Source organism: Triticum urartu, chromosome 6A (assembly GCF_056163025.1).
Source record: "Triticum urartu cultivar PI428250 chromosome 6A, HENAU_Tu73, whole genome shotgun sequence".
Classification (NCBI taxonomy): Eukaryota; Viridiplantae; Streptophyta; class Magnoliopsida; order Poales; family Poaceae; genus Triticum; species Triticum urartu.
In genome coordinates this window covers 146,632,507-146,649,349 of record NC_141878.1, presented here as the reverse complement: position 1 = coordinate 146,649,349, position 16,843 = coordinate 146,632,507, and the positions used below count along the sequence as shown (strand labels likewise).

The 16,843-nt window shown below is 49.1% G+C and overlaps 1 protein-coding gene, 1 non-coding gene and 1 pseudogene across 2 annotated transcripts; 2 read left to right on the top strand and 1 right to left on the bottom strand.

Moving 5' to 3' along the window:
- Window positions 1–5,392: 5,392 nt before the first annotated feature.
- LOC147964522 (protein FAR-RED IMPAIRED RESPONSE 1-like) lies at window positions 5,393–6,456 on the bottom strand. The gene is made up of 3 exons (XM_087530007.1): window positions 6,203–6,456; window positions 5,684–6,066; window positions 5,393–5,529 (listed from the first exon to the last, which is right to left on the bottom strand). Exons 1-3 carry the CDS (start codon window positions 6,454–6,456, stop codon window positions 5,393–5,395), a joined length of 774 nt encoding a protein of 257 aa, XP_087386133.1.
- A 2,470-nt stretch (window positions 6,457–8,926) lies between these two features.
- On the top strand, window positions 8,927–14,466 carry LOC147964521 (uncharacterized; annotated as a pseudogene).
- A 319-nt stretch (window positions 14,467–14,785) lies between these two features.
- TRNAD-GUC (transfer RNA aspartic acid (anticodon GUC)) lies at window positions 14,786–14,857 on the top strand. The gene has a single exon. It is a non-coding gene; the product is annotated as a tRNA-Asp (tRNA).
- The last annotated feature ends 1,986 nt before the right edge of the window (window positions 14,858–16,843 follow it).

The window sequence follows — 16,843 nt, the reverse complement described above, 5'->3', positions numbered from 1 at the left end:
CTCGAACCCTAGGAGAGCTCCCTCCAAGAACTCATCACCACCGTGCGCAGGCCCCACGGTGGGCGCCAACTGTCGTGGAATTGTCACGGCAGATGTCCTTAGTGTCAGGACTTAGTCGCGAGGCCAACGCATCTATGTGGTAGCTTGAGAGGGGTTGACGGGACGAGAGACGCGATGTTTTACCCTGGTTCGGCCCCTCGCGGTGGAGGTAAAAGCCTACATCCTGCTTCATTGATATTGATGATCATGATCACGATTACAAGAGTGCTCTATCTCAAGAGCTATTGTCTAAACCTAACTTGTCCAACTTATGGAACTTGTCAATCTTGTCCCTTTTGGGGAGCCCTGCCCCTCCTTATATATGTTGGAGGGGCGGGTTACATGTAGAGTCCTATTAGGATTAGGACTAGTCTATCTCTAATACAAACCGGATACAAGTCCTGGTCATAACTCCTTGTAAGATAAACGTTCCTCATGCCTTTCCTCTTAAACCGGCCCACCATTAAACGTGAACCGGCCTTCTGGGCCTTGGGCCTTGTCATCCGTCTGTCCCGCACGCCGGATCACCAGTGAGTCATAATGACCAAGTGGGTTGCTTGTAAACCGCCAGGTCAGGGCGGGTCGCCAGTAACTCGCCAAGTGTCAGCGGGGTCTTCAGATAAACCGCCAAGTCCTGGCCGGGTTAACTTGCGGCCGGTTTATGCCGTGGGGTATATCCCCGACATAGGCTCTGATGTATCTTCATCCCGCATAGGGGCAATAGGGTTGGTCGTAGTAATTCGCAGCCTCCCGATCTTTTTGCAATTTCCAAACCATCTGTGATGTAGTCGATCATGCTCCATGCCTTGTACGTGGCGTATGCATCCACTCCTGCGTACTCGATGAGGTTGTCTGGCAGCGGGCTGGCCCCCCACAGTTTGTAGTCTTCCTGCGTGTTGATGTTCTTCTTCATGCCTTTGTAGAATGGGTGGATGACGCTGGCTGCAACATCAGTCAAGGAGTCGTACTCTTTTCCGGTGTATGGTACTCTCCACTTGCGCTGAATGTCGATGAACTTGTTGGGGTTGATCTCCAAACCGGACAACTTCAGCTTCTCTTTGTCGCTTTCAATGCTGAAACGGGCAAATGTGAACAACTTCTTATGCTGCAGCAACTCGTTCACACGCTTGGGCCTGCAAGGGGAGAGACATTTTTGAAAATCAGCATTACTTTTGATGTTTGAATTATTCATTTTTGTTTTGTCTTACAAGCGATGAATCCATTTAAGTATATGTTTATGTAGCATAAATAATGGATGAATGTACTTCATAAACTAGTAAACAAAGTTCTAAAATTAAATTAAGTACACCATGTTATTCTTCTTTTTTGGATTATACATAGTTTCAGTCAATGTTGTATGTTCTGCTTTGGTACTAGTTTAGTTTACTTTTGTTGAATAGGATAACACATAAACAGTGCTTCACCAAGTCCTTAGTTTTTGTTCTTATGAGAATAACATTAGATCAAATTCAGAAAATACTTCACTACGTCAAGTTCAGAAACATCTTTTTAATACATTGAGTACATAAACTACACTATTGGATCAAGTTCAGAAACTAGACTAGTCAGTCAACTTCAGAAATTAATCTTCCGCAAGATTTTCCAAATAGTAATCCGGTGCATCAGGTTCAAAAATACATTTTATAGTGTATCTACTTGATAAAATGCAATAGTGCATCCACTTTTCACAAGCCACACTAGTACATCTAGTTGGGAAACAAGTCTGATGAAATTTTCAGGATACATTACTAATAAAACAGATAAACCAAAACAGGGCAAATGAGTAGGATGGCTCACCATTTTGTGGCCGCTGCGATGTGGTACACCAAGTAGAGGTCGTCGACACACAACAGTAGGACTGCTGCCATCTGGGGAGGTTCATCTCCGTTGGTGTAGTGCACACCAACACCGACGATCCTACGAACCATGTCGCCAGCCTTCCTCCAGAGCCTGGAGATCACCTCGTTGGCCTTGTCTGGTTCGCTGGTGCAAACGATCTCCAGCGTCTCCTTGCCGTGGAGCTCAACCTCTTTGAGGGTTTTGGTGTACTCGCGCTTCTCACCGGGGACGTGAACATCGATGAGGTTGCTGCTCTTGTCCAACGGCTCGTCTTGATGACGCTTGGTGGATGGTTCCTCCGCCATCGCCCTCCTCCGGTGGCTGTTGTCTTGTGAGAGAGAAGTTTGTGGTTTGTGTGTAGGGGAGATGGAAGGGCAATGGTTGTTTGTGGGGATGATGGAGAGATGGAAGAGAATGGGGTTTTTTTGCAGTGCGTCAACGAGGAATTGTGGGAGGCGGTTCGTCGGGGGCGTGGGTGTAGTGGGTGTAGTGGCATGGGGTCGCCGTTTGCAGTCCGTTGTGGCAACCGCTCAATGGGTGGCGCGGGTGGTGGCCTGGAAGAAGTAACCGTCCAAGTCCAATGGTTTTTACTGCTGCACTTACTAGTCTTGTCAAGCTGTACTTATGACCTGCTAAATCCCACTTGCACGTCTCAAGGGTGGTGATGACGGCATTTTACTGTCGCACTGATTTGTCTTGTCAAGATGTACTTATCGGCTGCTCATCCCACTTGCATATGTCAGGGTTGGTGATGATGGAGGTCTGTACTCCTCTACTGTGGTACTTGGACTGGTGATTGAAGTGTAATTGAACTTACCAAATACCAATGAGACTATGTGTGATGCTAATGTTTTTTAAAACAATTTTTGTATTTTTTAAAAGATTGTTTATATCAAGATAATCTCTGAGTATTTTTTACAGATAAATTAGATTTCCATCAGTACAGAATGTATTATATTCGCATTTTTTTTGAGGTAATTATTTTTATGTACTGATGGTCTTTCTGAATTGGGAATGGCAGAAGCAGACATAGCTTTGTTTATTTTTCAAAACGATGTTTTTTTAGGTGTTCACGGGTGTGTTTGTTTTACTCTGCCTTTGTACTGACGACTGGTCGACAGTAGTGTTTTTTGTCAGTACAAATGTATTTTGTGACTGCATTCAAAAGGATTATCAAATGTTTTACGTAATAATATGACTGCTCCAGCGGGCACAAATCACAAATTATATCAGTACTGATGTGTACTCTGTCTTTGTACTGATGACTCAGAACTATCAGTACTGATGTACTATAGGAGTTTAAATTTTCCTTGACATTTTTTTGCTGCTGAGTTACTGGTCGACAGTAGCGTTTGCGTCAGGTAAATCCAGATAAGTTTTTTCAAATGTATTTCTGACTGCATTCAAAAGGATCATCAATTGTTTTACATAATAATGTCACTAGTTCAGCGGGCACAAATCACAAATTATATCTTAACTATAGTACTGATCGAGAAATTGACGATAAAGCTAAATAAGTTTTGGTGACGACAGTGTTTCTGAAATGTTTCCTCATTGTGTGCCGAGGCAACTGAGACCACTATGTATTGTTCAATTGTTCAGCCTTGAGCTTCTCCTAACTGGCCCCGAATGTTGTGCCTTGCCGGCGCCCTTTCCTGGTTGAGCCTTGGCAACTTCATCGTTAGTTTCAGTTTCCTCGTCCCCGACAGTGTCATCTTCATTGTCTTCGTCTGATTGGTCGTCATTCTCGTCAAACTCTTCTTCTTCATCGTCTTCATTTGATTTTTTAGAACTCTGCACCTTGCCCTATGTTTGTTCAGCGCCAATGACCTCCTTGCCCACTTTGCACATGCGGGCATTATGCCCGTCAGTTGCCCCACACTTGCGGCAAGTGTAGCTGTTACGTGTGTTGTCTCCATTGGTAGAAACCTGGGTGGCTCCAATCTGCTTGTGCTTGTTGGCAGTGCCATCTGTGCGGAGCGGGCATGTGTGGTAGTTATGGTTGCTCACGATGTTGCAGAATCCGCATGCTCTTATCCCGAGAGGTTTGCCGTCCGCGCCAAATTCCACACGCTTGATGGGGCGTGGCGGCTTTTTGGCTGCTGCTTTCGCTGCCTGCGTCTTGCTCTTCCTCCCCTTTGTGTTTGAGAATATGGGTGGTTTAATCACTCTTTCCTGGTGCTACTGGTAGGATGTGATGTTGTCATGTCGTTCGCCTACAGCACCATCAAGCTCATGATCTCGCATGTGAGCTTGTTGGTGATCTTGAGTGTGCACATGGGCAAGCTCTGGTTGTTGCTGCTCCTCTTCCTCGTTGTCGAACAGGTCAACAGCTCCCATATGATTCATCTCGGATAACATTGTAGCAATATCCTTCTCAATGGCATCATTGTCCGCCACACCTCCATTTTCAGCAGAATGCATGGCGTCGAGTTCTTGTTCAAGTTTGTCCATGATGACCCGCGACCTCGCCATTTTCTCTTGGCTTCTCAAACTTTTTCTGTGCACACTCATGTTGAGAGTCAGCAGTGAGCTTTCAATGCAGTATTGGGATGCCTTGTTTGACACTACTGTCCTCAAGTCATTTCTGTCGGATGTTGGCTGGATGTTCGGGCATTTGGTGTATCTCCTGAGGTATATTTCTCTGGAATGCTGGGAGCCTTAATTGTCTGCATCATGCACAGGACATGCACGCAGAAAAGACCTGTATTTTGTTTTTGGAAGAGGTGCATGTATTTTGTCATTTCATTCGAACAAAAACTTTGCAAATAAAGTAGTACAGTATGTAACATCCTTTTTTTGAAGTCCTCACCTGTGTGGTCCCATAGCCTGCACTCGCACTCATATGTTTCTCCCACAGGGTCTGCAACCACCTGGAACGCGTGCTGAGACCATGCATATAGTTTTTGCGGGTTGTTGTAGCGCACGAGGTATTTTGTGGGCTCTTTCGTCTTTGTCGTCGTGAAGAGTGTGCCCAGTTTTAGCCTTTTTCTGATCTTGTTGTACACAGCTCGCGAGTAAACCTTTGCCATCTGGGTGTCAAACCCATAGAAGGTCAGCGTGTTTTGTTCCTTCTGCACATGCAAGAATGATGACCAAATTGTTAGTTTTCTCGCAGCAAAAACTTGTCTAACTAATAAAGTTTTACTTTAGTAAGCATGTTTTTTGTCTCACGACAGGTGATAGAGCTATACCATGTTACCCATTGTCTCTTGGTACTCTGTCTGCCTCCTGGTTTTGACGCAGGAGTTTACCTGGCTGACAATCTGGCGTAGGTTTTGTCTCTCACTTACAAAGTTCTTCTTGAGCACATAGTTCATGCTCTCACTTTGTTGTGTGATGTCATTTTGGCGCAGAAAATTTCTTTAAAGTAGGCTGATATCCATTTCTCATGCTCGTTCCACATGGCCAGCATCGTGGCATCATCATGGAGGTTGTACCTATCGATGAGTCCTTTCCAGGCATCCTCAAACTCAGTTGGCATGAGGGGCCAGTTGAGGATTGATGTGAATTCTTATTTGAAGTCTTCGTGCAGGTAGTACAGGTATGCGAGGTGTTCCCTGTACTTCTTCATAATGTGCCAGCAGCACAGCTTGTGTACTGTGTTCTTGAAAACTTGTGGTATCGCCAAAGCCATTGCCAGGCACTGGTCTGGTAATGAGAAAAGAGATGTGGAGTGGTCAGCATATGTTGGTGCATATATACAAATAGAACTGACACAAACATTTTTTAATGTGTTATTTTCCTTTTAGTTTTTTGGGGGAAGGGGGGGTGGTGGTGGTTGGGGTGGTTTTTGCGGTTGTACCTGTGAGGATGCATGTAGGAGCTTTCCCTCTCATGCACCTTAAAAATTTCTTGAACGGCCATCTGAATGATTCTGCATCCTCATCTCTTATCAGGGCGAAACCAAAGAATGTAGTCTGGAAGTGGTTGTTAGTACCGACAAACACCCCAAGTGGCATATGGTACTTGTTGGTCTTATATGTGGTGTCAAATGTTACGCAGTCACCGAAGTCCTGATAGGCCCCTCGGCAGCTTGCATTCGCCCAGAATATGTTCTTAACTCTGTCGGACTCATTGAGTTGCATGTCACAGAAGAATTCCCTGTTTATAGCTTTCATCTCCCTAAAGAAGTTGACAGTCTTTAGGACATCGTCCACATCATCCATCCTTGAAATTTTTGCTTTCCTGGATATTAAAAGTGAACAGTCATTCAAAAATGCATGTTGAACTGGCGTCAGGTCATGCGTTGCGTAATATGTTTGTACTGACAGAGGAAAAAAGACATAGGCGGTTTATGGGAGGAGAACAAGTTTGTACTTACAGGTTAATCAGGTCTTTGGCATTCATTTCGAGGAAGTAGCTACCAGTGTCATCACCGCCCAGTATGCTCATGATTTGCGCATGTTCAATGCCTTTGAACTGCAGGTACTTGACGTACTCCAAGATTGTTTTGTCAAAGTTTTTGTGGGAGTGCAAGAAGACAAGCATTTGCAGAGTGAGCTGTAGCCTGTGGTTGTGTTCCCAGACTATCTCTTTTATGACAAGTGTTCCATCCTTTTCAATCTTCAGCCTCATTTTAGCCCCGCAATTAGTCCTGGCTGTCGTTTTGTTCCGCTATCTATTTGCTTCAGACACCTTCGAATGATAGACTCCATAGCACGTGCAATAAAGGTAGGCTCTGGTCTTAAACTTGGAGCCTTCCCTGATAGCAAAACCCGCGTGCTTCGCATAGAGGTTGTAGAAGTTCTTTGCTTCTTCAAAAGTTTCAAAGCGCATATCTAGCCTTGGCAGAACATAAGCTTCAATGTTAGGTGGCTGCATGCAACAGTGAGCAAACAAAAATGCAGTTATGAAAATGTTTAGATGGGGTGGTCACAGTACCATGGTATGGACTGTGCTTGTATGGGTTTTTTTTCTGAATGTGGATACTTACATGTGTATAGCTTTGTGCTACCTCCGGTGTTTGCTGTTCACCCTGGTGTATGGGCGCGGATGGTGTCACCCTTGGCACATGCAGCAATGCATCTCTTGGAGGGAGCAATGTTGACGAAGGTCTCCGTCTCTCATTGTACAACCGTCTCCCCTCAGATTCATTGTGAGGTTGCTCCTGTCCATATGGCTCATATCTTGTACTTTGGAACCTGCTAGAGCGGCCAAAATTTCTGTCTCTTTGGCCTGGTCTTCCCGTCGCAACCGCTTTTGCAGCACGGATGATTGATGTTGACAGAGTGACTGGTGGAAGCCTTGTTGCAACCTATCCACGACTTCCTGTCCTCGGCTTTCTGCGTGTGTTAGGGAAGGAAAACATTTGTTGTTGGGGATATTGCTGGCCTTATTGCAACCCACGAGTGACATAGCTTGTATTCCCAGATATTGGTGTTTGCTGCACAGAAGAACTTGTCCGTGCTTCTGATGATTCCGGTGTATCTTGAAATCTGCTTGTATTGTTGAAGTATCCAGGTGGTATTTCTGGTGTTACCCAACGAGGTGGTGCCCCATATCTGCTTGGCTCATCAAACGCTCGCTGTGTGCGCCGCCTTGCTCACTTCTGCAATGACATTCAATAGTTTTGGGATTAATCTTTTCTGCATTTTTCTCGTATACATTCTATGGGTAACATGTCATGCACTGAAGGCATTGTACAAGTTGAACTTGCATCGATGGTTGTTATTTAAATTGTTGTTCTCTATTTTGTATCTGGTTCCGTTTTCAGTCGAACAGTATAACCGTACATGTTACACACTGATGTACCGATGTACTGTTTTTTAGCACTGCTTGTAAACTGAACATTGAACTTCAGAGATGTATGGATATGCATATGTATAAAACTGATGCATGTCTTCTCTTTTGTTCATCTATAACTTATGCAACTACACTAGAAGTACTCCTAGTTTATGTATCATTGAACTTACTGTGTAGACATTACCTCAAGTTGAACTTGCATCGATGGTTGTTGAACTTCTTCTTCTTCTTCCTCTCGTGGTCGGCGTACTGGCATGTTCTTGGGAGGCGGCGCCATTGATGCAGCGTCTTGCAGGGATCACTGCCCCGGAGAAGGAGCCCCGGCGATGGAGGGAGGCAGGAGGCGGCGGATCACGGCCCCGTCGGGCGGGGATGGCGGTGCGCGGCGACAGAGGAAGGCTGGGATGGCGCGCGGCAGCCGCCGGAGGCGGGGACGGGCCGGCGAGCTCGTCAGAGGGGCGAGCGGGGAGGATCCGGCACCCGTTGACGGGGAGGTGCACGGGGAGGGACCGGCGCCCGTCAGAGGGAAGGCGCGCGGGGAGGTGCCGGCAAGCCCGTCGGCGGGGAGGCGTGCAGACGGCCAGCCGGCGGCAGCACGTGGGTTGGAGGAGCGACCCGTCACGGCGCCGCGGGCTCCCTCGCTCCGGCTGCCGCCGTCGCTCGCTCGCCCGCGACGACTGCCTCCGGCGGAAGGAGGCGGGTAGGTTGGGGGCGAGTCGGGGAGATTCTACTGGTGTGCGCGTCGCGCCCTTATAGGGACCGAGGGTAACAGAATAGCCCTACCTACCGTGTACCTCCCGCTTCAGTGGATGCAATCGCAACATCTCGGCCTACCGTCAATATTGATACTACCGTGTACCTCCCGCTAGATGTCCAAATACAGAAAGATGCGCTAATTATCATGGCAATTTTCATTTTCCCAGTAAAAAAATCATTTTTCAATGAAAATTCTCATTAATAACCTAGACATACAAAATCGTCAAGGAGTCATGTCCAAGGCGATAGCATTAGATAGGCGGATGTGAACGTGTACAAGGTGGCCGCATGCACACGACATGGCATCACATCTTCACCAACTACCGTGTCAACTAGCCGACTCCCGCACCGATGCACTTCTGCCTTGGGCGCCATCGGGAAGAAGCCCACCTCATTTGCCCCACTACCATCCCTGGGTGGCATTGTCCAGAGGCTGGTATGCCGCGCTGGTGAATATTCTGAAGGACACGATAATTTTCTCTTTCGTTGTAATGCACGGGCATACGTGCTAGTAGAAAAAAAATGAATCAAAAATAGATCTTCTTAGATGGCCACCGCAGCGTCGGACCGCCTGTCGGTTCTCTCTGATGACTTGCTCCGCCACATCCTCTCCTTCGCCCCAGCCAGGGAGGCCGCCCGCACACCGCCCTCTCGCGCAGATGGCGCCGACCACTGTGGCTCGAAACGGGCGCCATCAACCTCGACTATAGCTCCTACACGACCGGCGCCGGCTTACTAATCCCTCTCCAGTGCCGAGCGATGGAGGACGCAGGCCACGCGCTCGCCCGCCACCTCTCCATTGGCCGTGCTCCCAAGAAGATCGCCGTCGGCACCTCTCCATTGGATTTGCTTACTTCGTTGCCCCTATAAACTTATCACCAAAGCTATGGATATTAGGAGTAAATAGCATAAAACTACTACTTTACAGGCTAGGGTTCCAAAAAACTACCGGTTTTTAATTTTTCGCTGATAACTACCAAGTCAGGGGTTGACTGTTTCAAAAAACCCTAAACACTCGTTCCTAGCGATTTAAACCGTTTTATGACAGATCGGGCCCACTCCTAAACAATCCGTTTGTTTGACTGTTTTGTTTGAACGTTAACTTACATGTGGGACCCACATGTAAGTTGCCTCTTGTTCCTCTTATCTTCTCTTCTCTCCTTCAGTCTCTTTCTTCTTCCTCTCCCCTACAACCACCACCCACCGACGGCAAGGAAGAACGTCGCGCGAAGGAGCAGCCGCATCGCAGGAGCACGGGCCGCACCTTGGCCAGGGGCTCAGGCCGTCGCGAGCCGCGCGCCATGGCCGGGAGCGCGCCGAGGAGCAAGGGCCGCCTCCAGCTGCGCCATGGTCAGGTGATCGGGCCGTCGCGAGCCGCGCGCCATGGCCAAGAATGCGCGAGGGAGGAGCAAGGGCCCCCGCCAGCCGCACCATGGACAAAGGCTCTGGCAGCCTCCAGTCGTGCGCAATGGCCCAGGAGCAGCGGCAGTTGTCGGCAAGGAGCTCCTCCACCTAGCCCGTCGCGAAACGAGGAACACTCGTTCCTAGCGGCGGCCTTCGCGACGAGGAACGACTAGAGAACCCCGCCTTCGCAACAAGGAATGCGGCGGCCGCGCCACCTTCTTTCGCTTGGCCGCGACCAGGCCGCCGGCAAGCTGCCTGCGCCGTTCCTGAGAGAGCAGTCAGGGACCCGATTGCTTTTTTTAGAAAACAGCCAGGGACCTGATTGCTTTTTTAAAAAAGTTACAGGGACCTCATTGCTTTTTTAAAGAACTTATAAAAATACTGACATATGGGCCCTACATGTAAGGTAACAGTCAAACAAACGGTTCTCTTACATGCGGGTCCCAACTGTCATAATCATGATTAATTTTAAAGCATTCTATGATTAGGGTTTTTTGAAACAGCCAACCCCTGACTTGGTAGTTATCAGCGAAAAATTAAAAACCGGTAGTTTTTTAGAACCCTAGCCTGTAAAGTAGTAGTTTTATGCTATTTACTCGGATATTAGAGTGAGCAAATATGCCTATAAGCTGTCTAGTGTCTAGTAAAATGCTTTTATTAAAGGGAGACATATTGTTGATGGTATTCTCTCCCTGCAAGAAGTGTTGCATTATACTCATATCAAAAAGCAAGTGGGTGTGATCCTTAAACTTGATTTTGAAAAAGCCTACGACAAAGTTAATTGTGATTTTTTGCTTGACTGCCATGAGAAGCGTGGGTTTAACTCTAAGTGGTGTGGGTGGGTTTCTCAAATCCTTAAGAATGGTATGGTGAGTGTCAAAATTAACGATGAGACCGGCCCTTATATACAAAGTGCTAAGGGGGTACGGCAGGGTGACCCCCATCCCCCCTTTCTGTTTAACATTGCGGCTGAATGCCTGACTAAAATGGTGCTTTCAGCACAAAAAACGGCCTCATTAAAGGTTTAGCGGCTGATCTTATTGAAGGAGGAGTTGGTATCCTCCAATATGCGGATGATACGGTTGTATGTTTTGAACATGATATTGATAAAGCTATCAATGTCAAACTTTTGCTTTACCTCTTTGAACTCATGTCAGGATTGAAAATCAATTTTGACAAAAGTGAGATTTTTACTATTGGAGGGGATAACGAGATTGACTTAGTATATGCGGACATGTTTAATTGTCAAGTGGGCACCCTGCCCATGAGATATTTGGGTGTCCCTGTTACATATTCTACTCTTAAGAACGTAGAATTGGATTTCCTGGAAGGTAAGATGATTAAAAAATTGGATGCTTTGATTGCTTATGCAGCATCATCAGGAGCCAGACTTACTCTGTTGGGGTCCAGCCTGGATGGGATTCCATCCTATCTAATGTCGATGTTTCTTTTCAATAAAACTTTTATTGAAAAAATGAATAAACATCGCAGATGATTTTTTTGGAGGAAAAAAAACAAGAAACATGGATACCATATGGTGAAGTGGGATAGAATATGTCGTTCTAAGAAGATTGGGGGTTTGGGGATCAAGGATCTTCATAAGCAGAACATTAGTCTGCTTGTTAAATGCTAGTGGAAGCTTGAAACAGGCGATGGCCTGTGGCAACGTATTGTGAGGGTCAAATACTTTAGAAACAAAACAATAGCTGATATACGTAGCCGTTCCTCGGATTCTCCGAGTTGGAAAGCTATCATGAAAGTCAAACACATACATGGCTGGAAGGAAAGTTAATATCAATAGTGGTAACCTGGCGAGAGTCTGGCATGATCCCTGGGTAGATGATACAGCTCTGTGTGAGCGCTTCCTAGATCTATTTAGTATTTGCCAAGATCAAGAATGCAATGTTGCCTCCTGGGTTGCAAACAATTATAATCTGGGTTTTAGACGCAGATTGATTGGAGAGTTGAATAACCAATGGGCTTGGATGGTTGAGAAAGCCAGGCAGTTGTCTTTGAATAGCTCTTCGGATACTATCTCATGGAAACATAATAGTAAAGGAAAATTTACAACTAAGTCGGTTTATGAGTGGCTAGAAAGGAACCTATCTGGCCCTAATTATAAGTGGGTGTGGAAGGCCCCTATCCCACTGAAAATCAAAATTTTCTTGTGGCAACTTTTTCAAAATGTTGTGCTTACAAGAGATAATATGCGGGCTAGGAACTGGCCTGGGGATCCTACTTGTTCTTTTTGTACAAATGTTGAAACAACGAACCATCTATTCTTTAATTGCCCACTTGCCCGCACAGTTTGGGGCGTACTGGGAATGACGGATGGAGTATCTTGCTGTCCCCGATCGCTTTGGCAAAGTTGGGCGTGGTTGTATAGGTTTTTTCCAAGAGGGGAACACTTTTATATGATGATTATCGCTGCTATTTGCTGGGGATCTGGAACCTTCGAAATAAAGTCACTTTTGATAAACATATTGCTCGCACTCCGCTGGAGGCTGTTTTCACTGCATGTTCTTTTATATTATATTGGGCAGGTTTGCTTAAAGAAGATGACAAGGTGAAATTCTAGACTGGTGTGAAGAGATTGACTCACGCGGTTGCTGCATTGGCGGATAGATCCTTTCCCCGTGGCAGACTCCTCGGCGACAATGACGGGATCCAGATCGGCTAGCTAAGCTCCGCTGGTGTTTTCTGATTTGGCCTACCACTGGGGTCTGATACCCGCTGGTTATGGCATCTTTTGGTAGTATTTTGCCGCGGCAAAATCTGTTATCCAGTAGTCTTATCGTTGAGCTCATATTAGTTGGGCAGTTGTAGGTTAGTGTCATCAGGTTTTCGCCCCATGGTGAATGGTTCGCTCTAGGATCATCACGCAGTGGGTTTTCTGATGGTGCGCCAGCTCGCTTTTCCCTTTTCAGTCTTCTTTTGCATATCTCAATTCGGTCTAGTTTCCTTTTATTGGTAGTGGTCGGATGTCAAAAGACTTAGATACTGATTGATGTATTTCCGTTGATTGTGAAATTAATGGAAAGGGGTGAGAGTCCGGTTGGAAAAGAAGATCGCCGTCGTTATGCGGGATGAGCCCATGGACGAGGGGATCGTGCGCTGGGCCTGCGGCGGCGATGAGCGCGTGGAGGAGCTCCGCCTCGACTGCAAAGACGGCCCCTGGCCGCCATTCACGTCGTGCGCCTTGTTCCTGGAGCTGTGCTCGCTGCCGCTGGACTCGCTGCCGTTCGTGGCACTGCGAATCCTCGATCTCAGCGGCTGCATGCTCGCGCCCCTCGACTCCTCGTCCAGATCGGATCCGCCTCGGGCCGTGGTGTTCCCATGTCTGGAGGCGCTGCGGCTGCGGATGTGCATCATGAAGCTTGGCACGCTCCAGGACATGGTCCTCGCCGCGCCCAAGCTCGCCGACCTGCGGCTCGAGTCGCTGAGATTCCTCGATCCGTCGCCTTCGGGCTCACCCGCAACCCGGTGGCTCCGTCTCCGCTGCCCGGCGGCCAGCGTGGTCGCCGTCACCAACATGGTCACCCGTGACACCGACGCGTGCAGCCTCGAGCTCGACGCGACGTGCCTGCGCCGCTTCCGCTACACCCAGATCGTGCCGTTCGACGCCTCCGTCTCCTTCAAGTCGCCCTCGCCCGGCCTGGAACGCCTCAACCTGGAGGCCCACTCTGCGGCGTCCCTGCGCTCGGTCCACTTTGGCGGCGGCGTGTGCCACGCTAGGTCCCTCAAGCTGACGGTCTACTCCATCGCCGACATCGACGGCGTCCACTTGCCAATGTTCCCCAACCTGGAGCACCTCGAAATAGAAGAGCTGTGCGGGTGGTGTCTCGACAGCCACGGCGCCGCGGCCAACGCGGTTCTGAACCTGCTACGTTGCTGCCCGGCGATCCTCGAGCTCCGGCTGAAATTCAGCTGGCGGAAGTATCTCAACGAAGCAGCAGACGAGACGGCCACCATGGTGGATTTCACGGCGTGTAAACAATCATCCTTGAAAGGCGACGATGAAGATGACGACGACGACGATTGTGATTGCTGTGACTGTGAGGCCCTAGACGCCCCCGGACTGAACTGCAGCTGCAGTGTGCTGGATTGCTTACGGAACTCCTTGAGGAGAGTGGTCGTGCAGGTCGACGTGGACGCGCTCTCCTGCTTCCAAGTCCGGCTCGTCAAGTTTTTGGCCCAGAATGGCATGGTTCTCGAAGAGGTCCACATCGACGGCGGAAGCCGCCACGACTCGAGCTGCATCGATCGCAAGGTTGCGAGATGGAGGAGAGCCGCTAGTCGTTCGTCGCTTCTGGAAGAAGCAAGGATCTGCCGATGTTGCACGGCTGCTGCAGGGCCATTGTCTCTGCTGCCGACCTCACCGGCTCCTCCTCCACCGCCGCCTCCGCTCTGGGACTTCCCGCCGGTTCGTGAACCCCGCTGGCGACGTGCCCGCCGCACTGACCTGCCCGTCGTAACCCCCAGCGTCCGCGGCCGCCCTTTCCCGCCGCCACGCCCTCCACCAGCCTCCCGCAGCCGCCGGCCCACCGCGTTTCCCAACCATCCGTCTAAGACCAGGTGGCGCCGGTGATATCTCCGACGAGGGGAGCACATGATGCCTCCGTACGTTGGGCAAGGTAGACAAATAATATACTTCTTCCATGAAGAAATATAAAAGCGTTTAGATCAGGGAGTAGAATGGAACACGCGCAGGCGCTCAGCAATGTTGGAAAGGAACCATGCAAGAGTACAAGACTCCGTGAGTGTGTTTGCAACTTTGCATGCTGAATTGGTTATCAAAAAATGAGTATTCCTACTTCACACGTGCATGCGTACATGGCCAAAGGCGTGTGTGTGGCTGTGCTGAGTGTCTGGCCTGTAAAGCTTTTATTAGAGGCGTCGCGTGAGCATCGGTCGGGTCAAGCTGTTTGAAAAGGTGTGCGTCTCCAAAATGCAACTTCAGTTCCCCGATTAATACCGCTTACTTGATTAAAACATCAATTCAGTCGTTGTAGTATAGTGGTAAGTATTCCCGCCTGTCACGCGGGTGACCCGGGTTTGATCCCCGGCAACGGCGTTTTTATCTTTTTAATAACAATAACAATCTACGTCGGCCCCCTGGCTACTTTTTCAGCGCCGGCGCTGAAAAAACGGTTCAGGACGTTGAAAATCGTCGGTTCGGACTTTTTTTTTGTCCGGCGGTAATAGGTCGAACCCAGCGCGCTGGGGAGCAGTTGGGGGCTCCGGCGCTAGGGAAAAGCACGTCTGGCCCACATCGACAGGGGAAAAGTCAAGGTTTTCTTCCCCCGACTCGCCTCGCATCCCTCGCGCCCTCGGCCACCACTAGCTATATCCCGGCGACGGCTGCCGCCCTACTCCGCTAGATAGCCATTCCCCGCCGGAAAATAGCAGCGCTTCGCCGCGGCAGCCCCTCCCACAGCAGCTGGGCGTTTCCGGCCGTCGTTTTCGGCTGCGGAGGCGCGGTTTAACGGCGGGTACACGCCCACCGAGCGCAAGGTGTTCGGCGTTTTGCCTGCCCCGGCGATGGACTCGGATGAGGAGGAAGAGCTCGCCGCGCTGCTGGAGGAGGAAGCCGCGGCCGACGTCCAGGAAGAAGAGCATCTCATGGTGCTCGCCGCCCTCGCCCAGCTGCTGGCGAGCAATGAAAAGCCGCGGCGAGGTGGCTCGGCGCCGGGGCGGGTGAAAGCAAAGAACCGGTATCGTCTCCAAGGCTACTGCATGCTCTACTCCGACTACTTCGCCGATGCTCCACTTCATGGCGAGAGAACATTTCGGCGCCGTTATTGGATGAGCCGAAAGCTCTTCCTCAGGATTGTGAATTCCATCCGGGAGTTCGACAACTACTTCAAGTGCAAGATGGATTGCACTGGCGCTCTTGGATTCACCTCCATCCAGAAGTGCACGACAGCGATGAGGATGCTTGCATATGGAGCTCCCAGTGATTCACTCGATGACTATGGGCGCATGGCCGAGTCCACCAGCATAGAGTGTTTCTACAAGTTCTGTCGGGCAGTGGTGGCAGTGTTTGGGCCACAATACTTGAGAACACCCAATGCGCAAGACACTGCTCGGATCCTAGCCCAGAATGCAGCAAGAGAATTTCCTGGGATGCTTGGAAGCATCGACTGCATGCATTGGAAATGGAAGAATTGCCCATTTGGTTGGCAAGGGATGTACAAAGGCGCCAAAGGCGGTTGCAGTGTGGTGCTTGAGGCGGTAGCCACACAGGACCTCTGGATTTGGCACTCCTTCTTTGGTATGCCAGGAACTCACAATGACATCAACATGCTGCAGTGCTCTCCTGTTTTTGCCAAGCTCATTGAGGGCCATTCTCCTCCGGTGAACTTCGAGATCAATGGGCACCAATACAACAAGGGGTACTATGCGACGCCTCCGATTTGACCGTACACTAATCATGCACGCAAATGTGTACGATCAAGATCAAGGACTCACGGGAAGATATCACAACACAACTCTACAAATAAAATAAGTCATACAAGCATCATATTACAAGCCAGGGCCTCGAGGGCTCGAATACAAGAGCTCGATCATAGACGAGTCAGCGGAAGCAACAATATCTGAGTACAGACATAAGTTAAACAAGGTTGCCTTAAGAAGGCTAGCACAAACTGGGATACAGATCGAAAGAGGCGCAGGCCTCCTGCCTGGGATCCTCCTAACTACTCCTGGTCGTCGTCAGCGGGCATCACGTAGTAGTAGGCACCTCCGGTGTAGTAGGAGTCGTCGTTGAAGGTGGCGTCTGGCTCCTGGGTTCCAACATCTGGTTGCGACAACCAGATAGAAGGGATAGGGGGAAAAAAGGGAGAAAGCAATCGTGAGTACTCATCCAAAGTACTCGCAAGCAAGGAGCTATACTACATATGTATGCATTGGTATCAACTGGAATAAGGCTGTTATATGTGGACTGAACTGCAGAAAGCCGGAATAAGAGGGGGATAGCTAGTCCTTTCGAAGACTACGCTTCTGGTAACCTCCATCTTGCAGCATGTAGAAGAGAGTAGACGGAAGTCCTCCAAGTAGC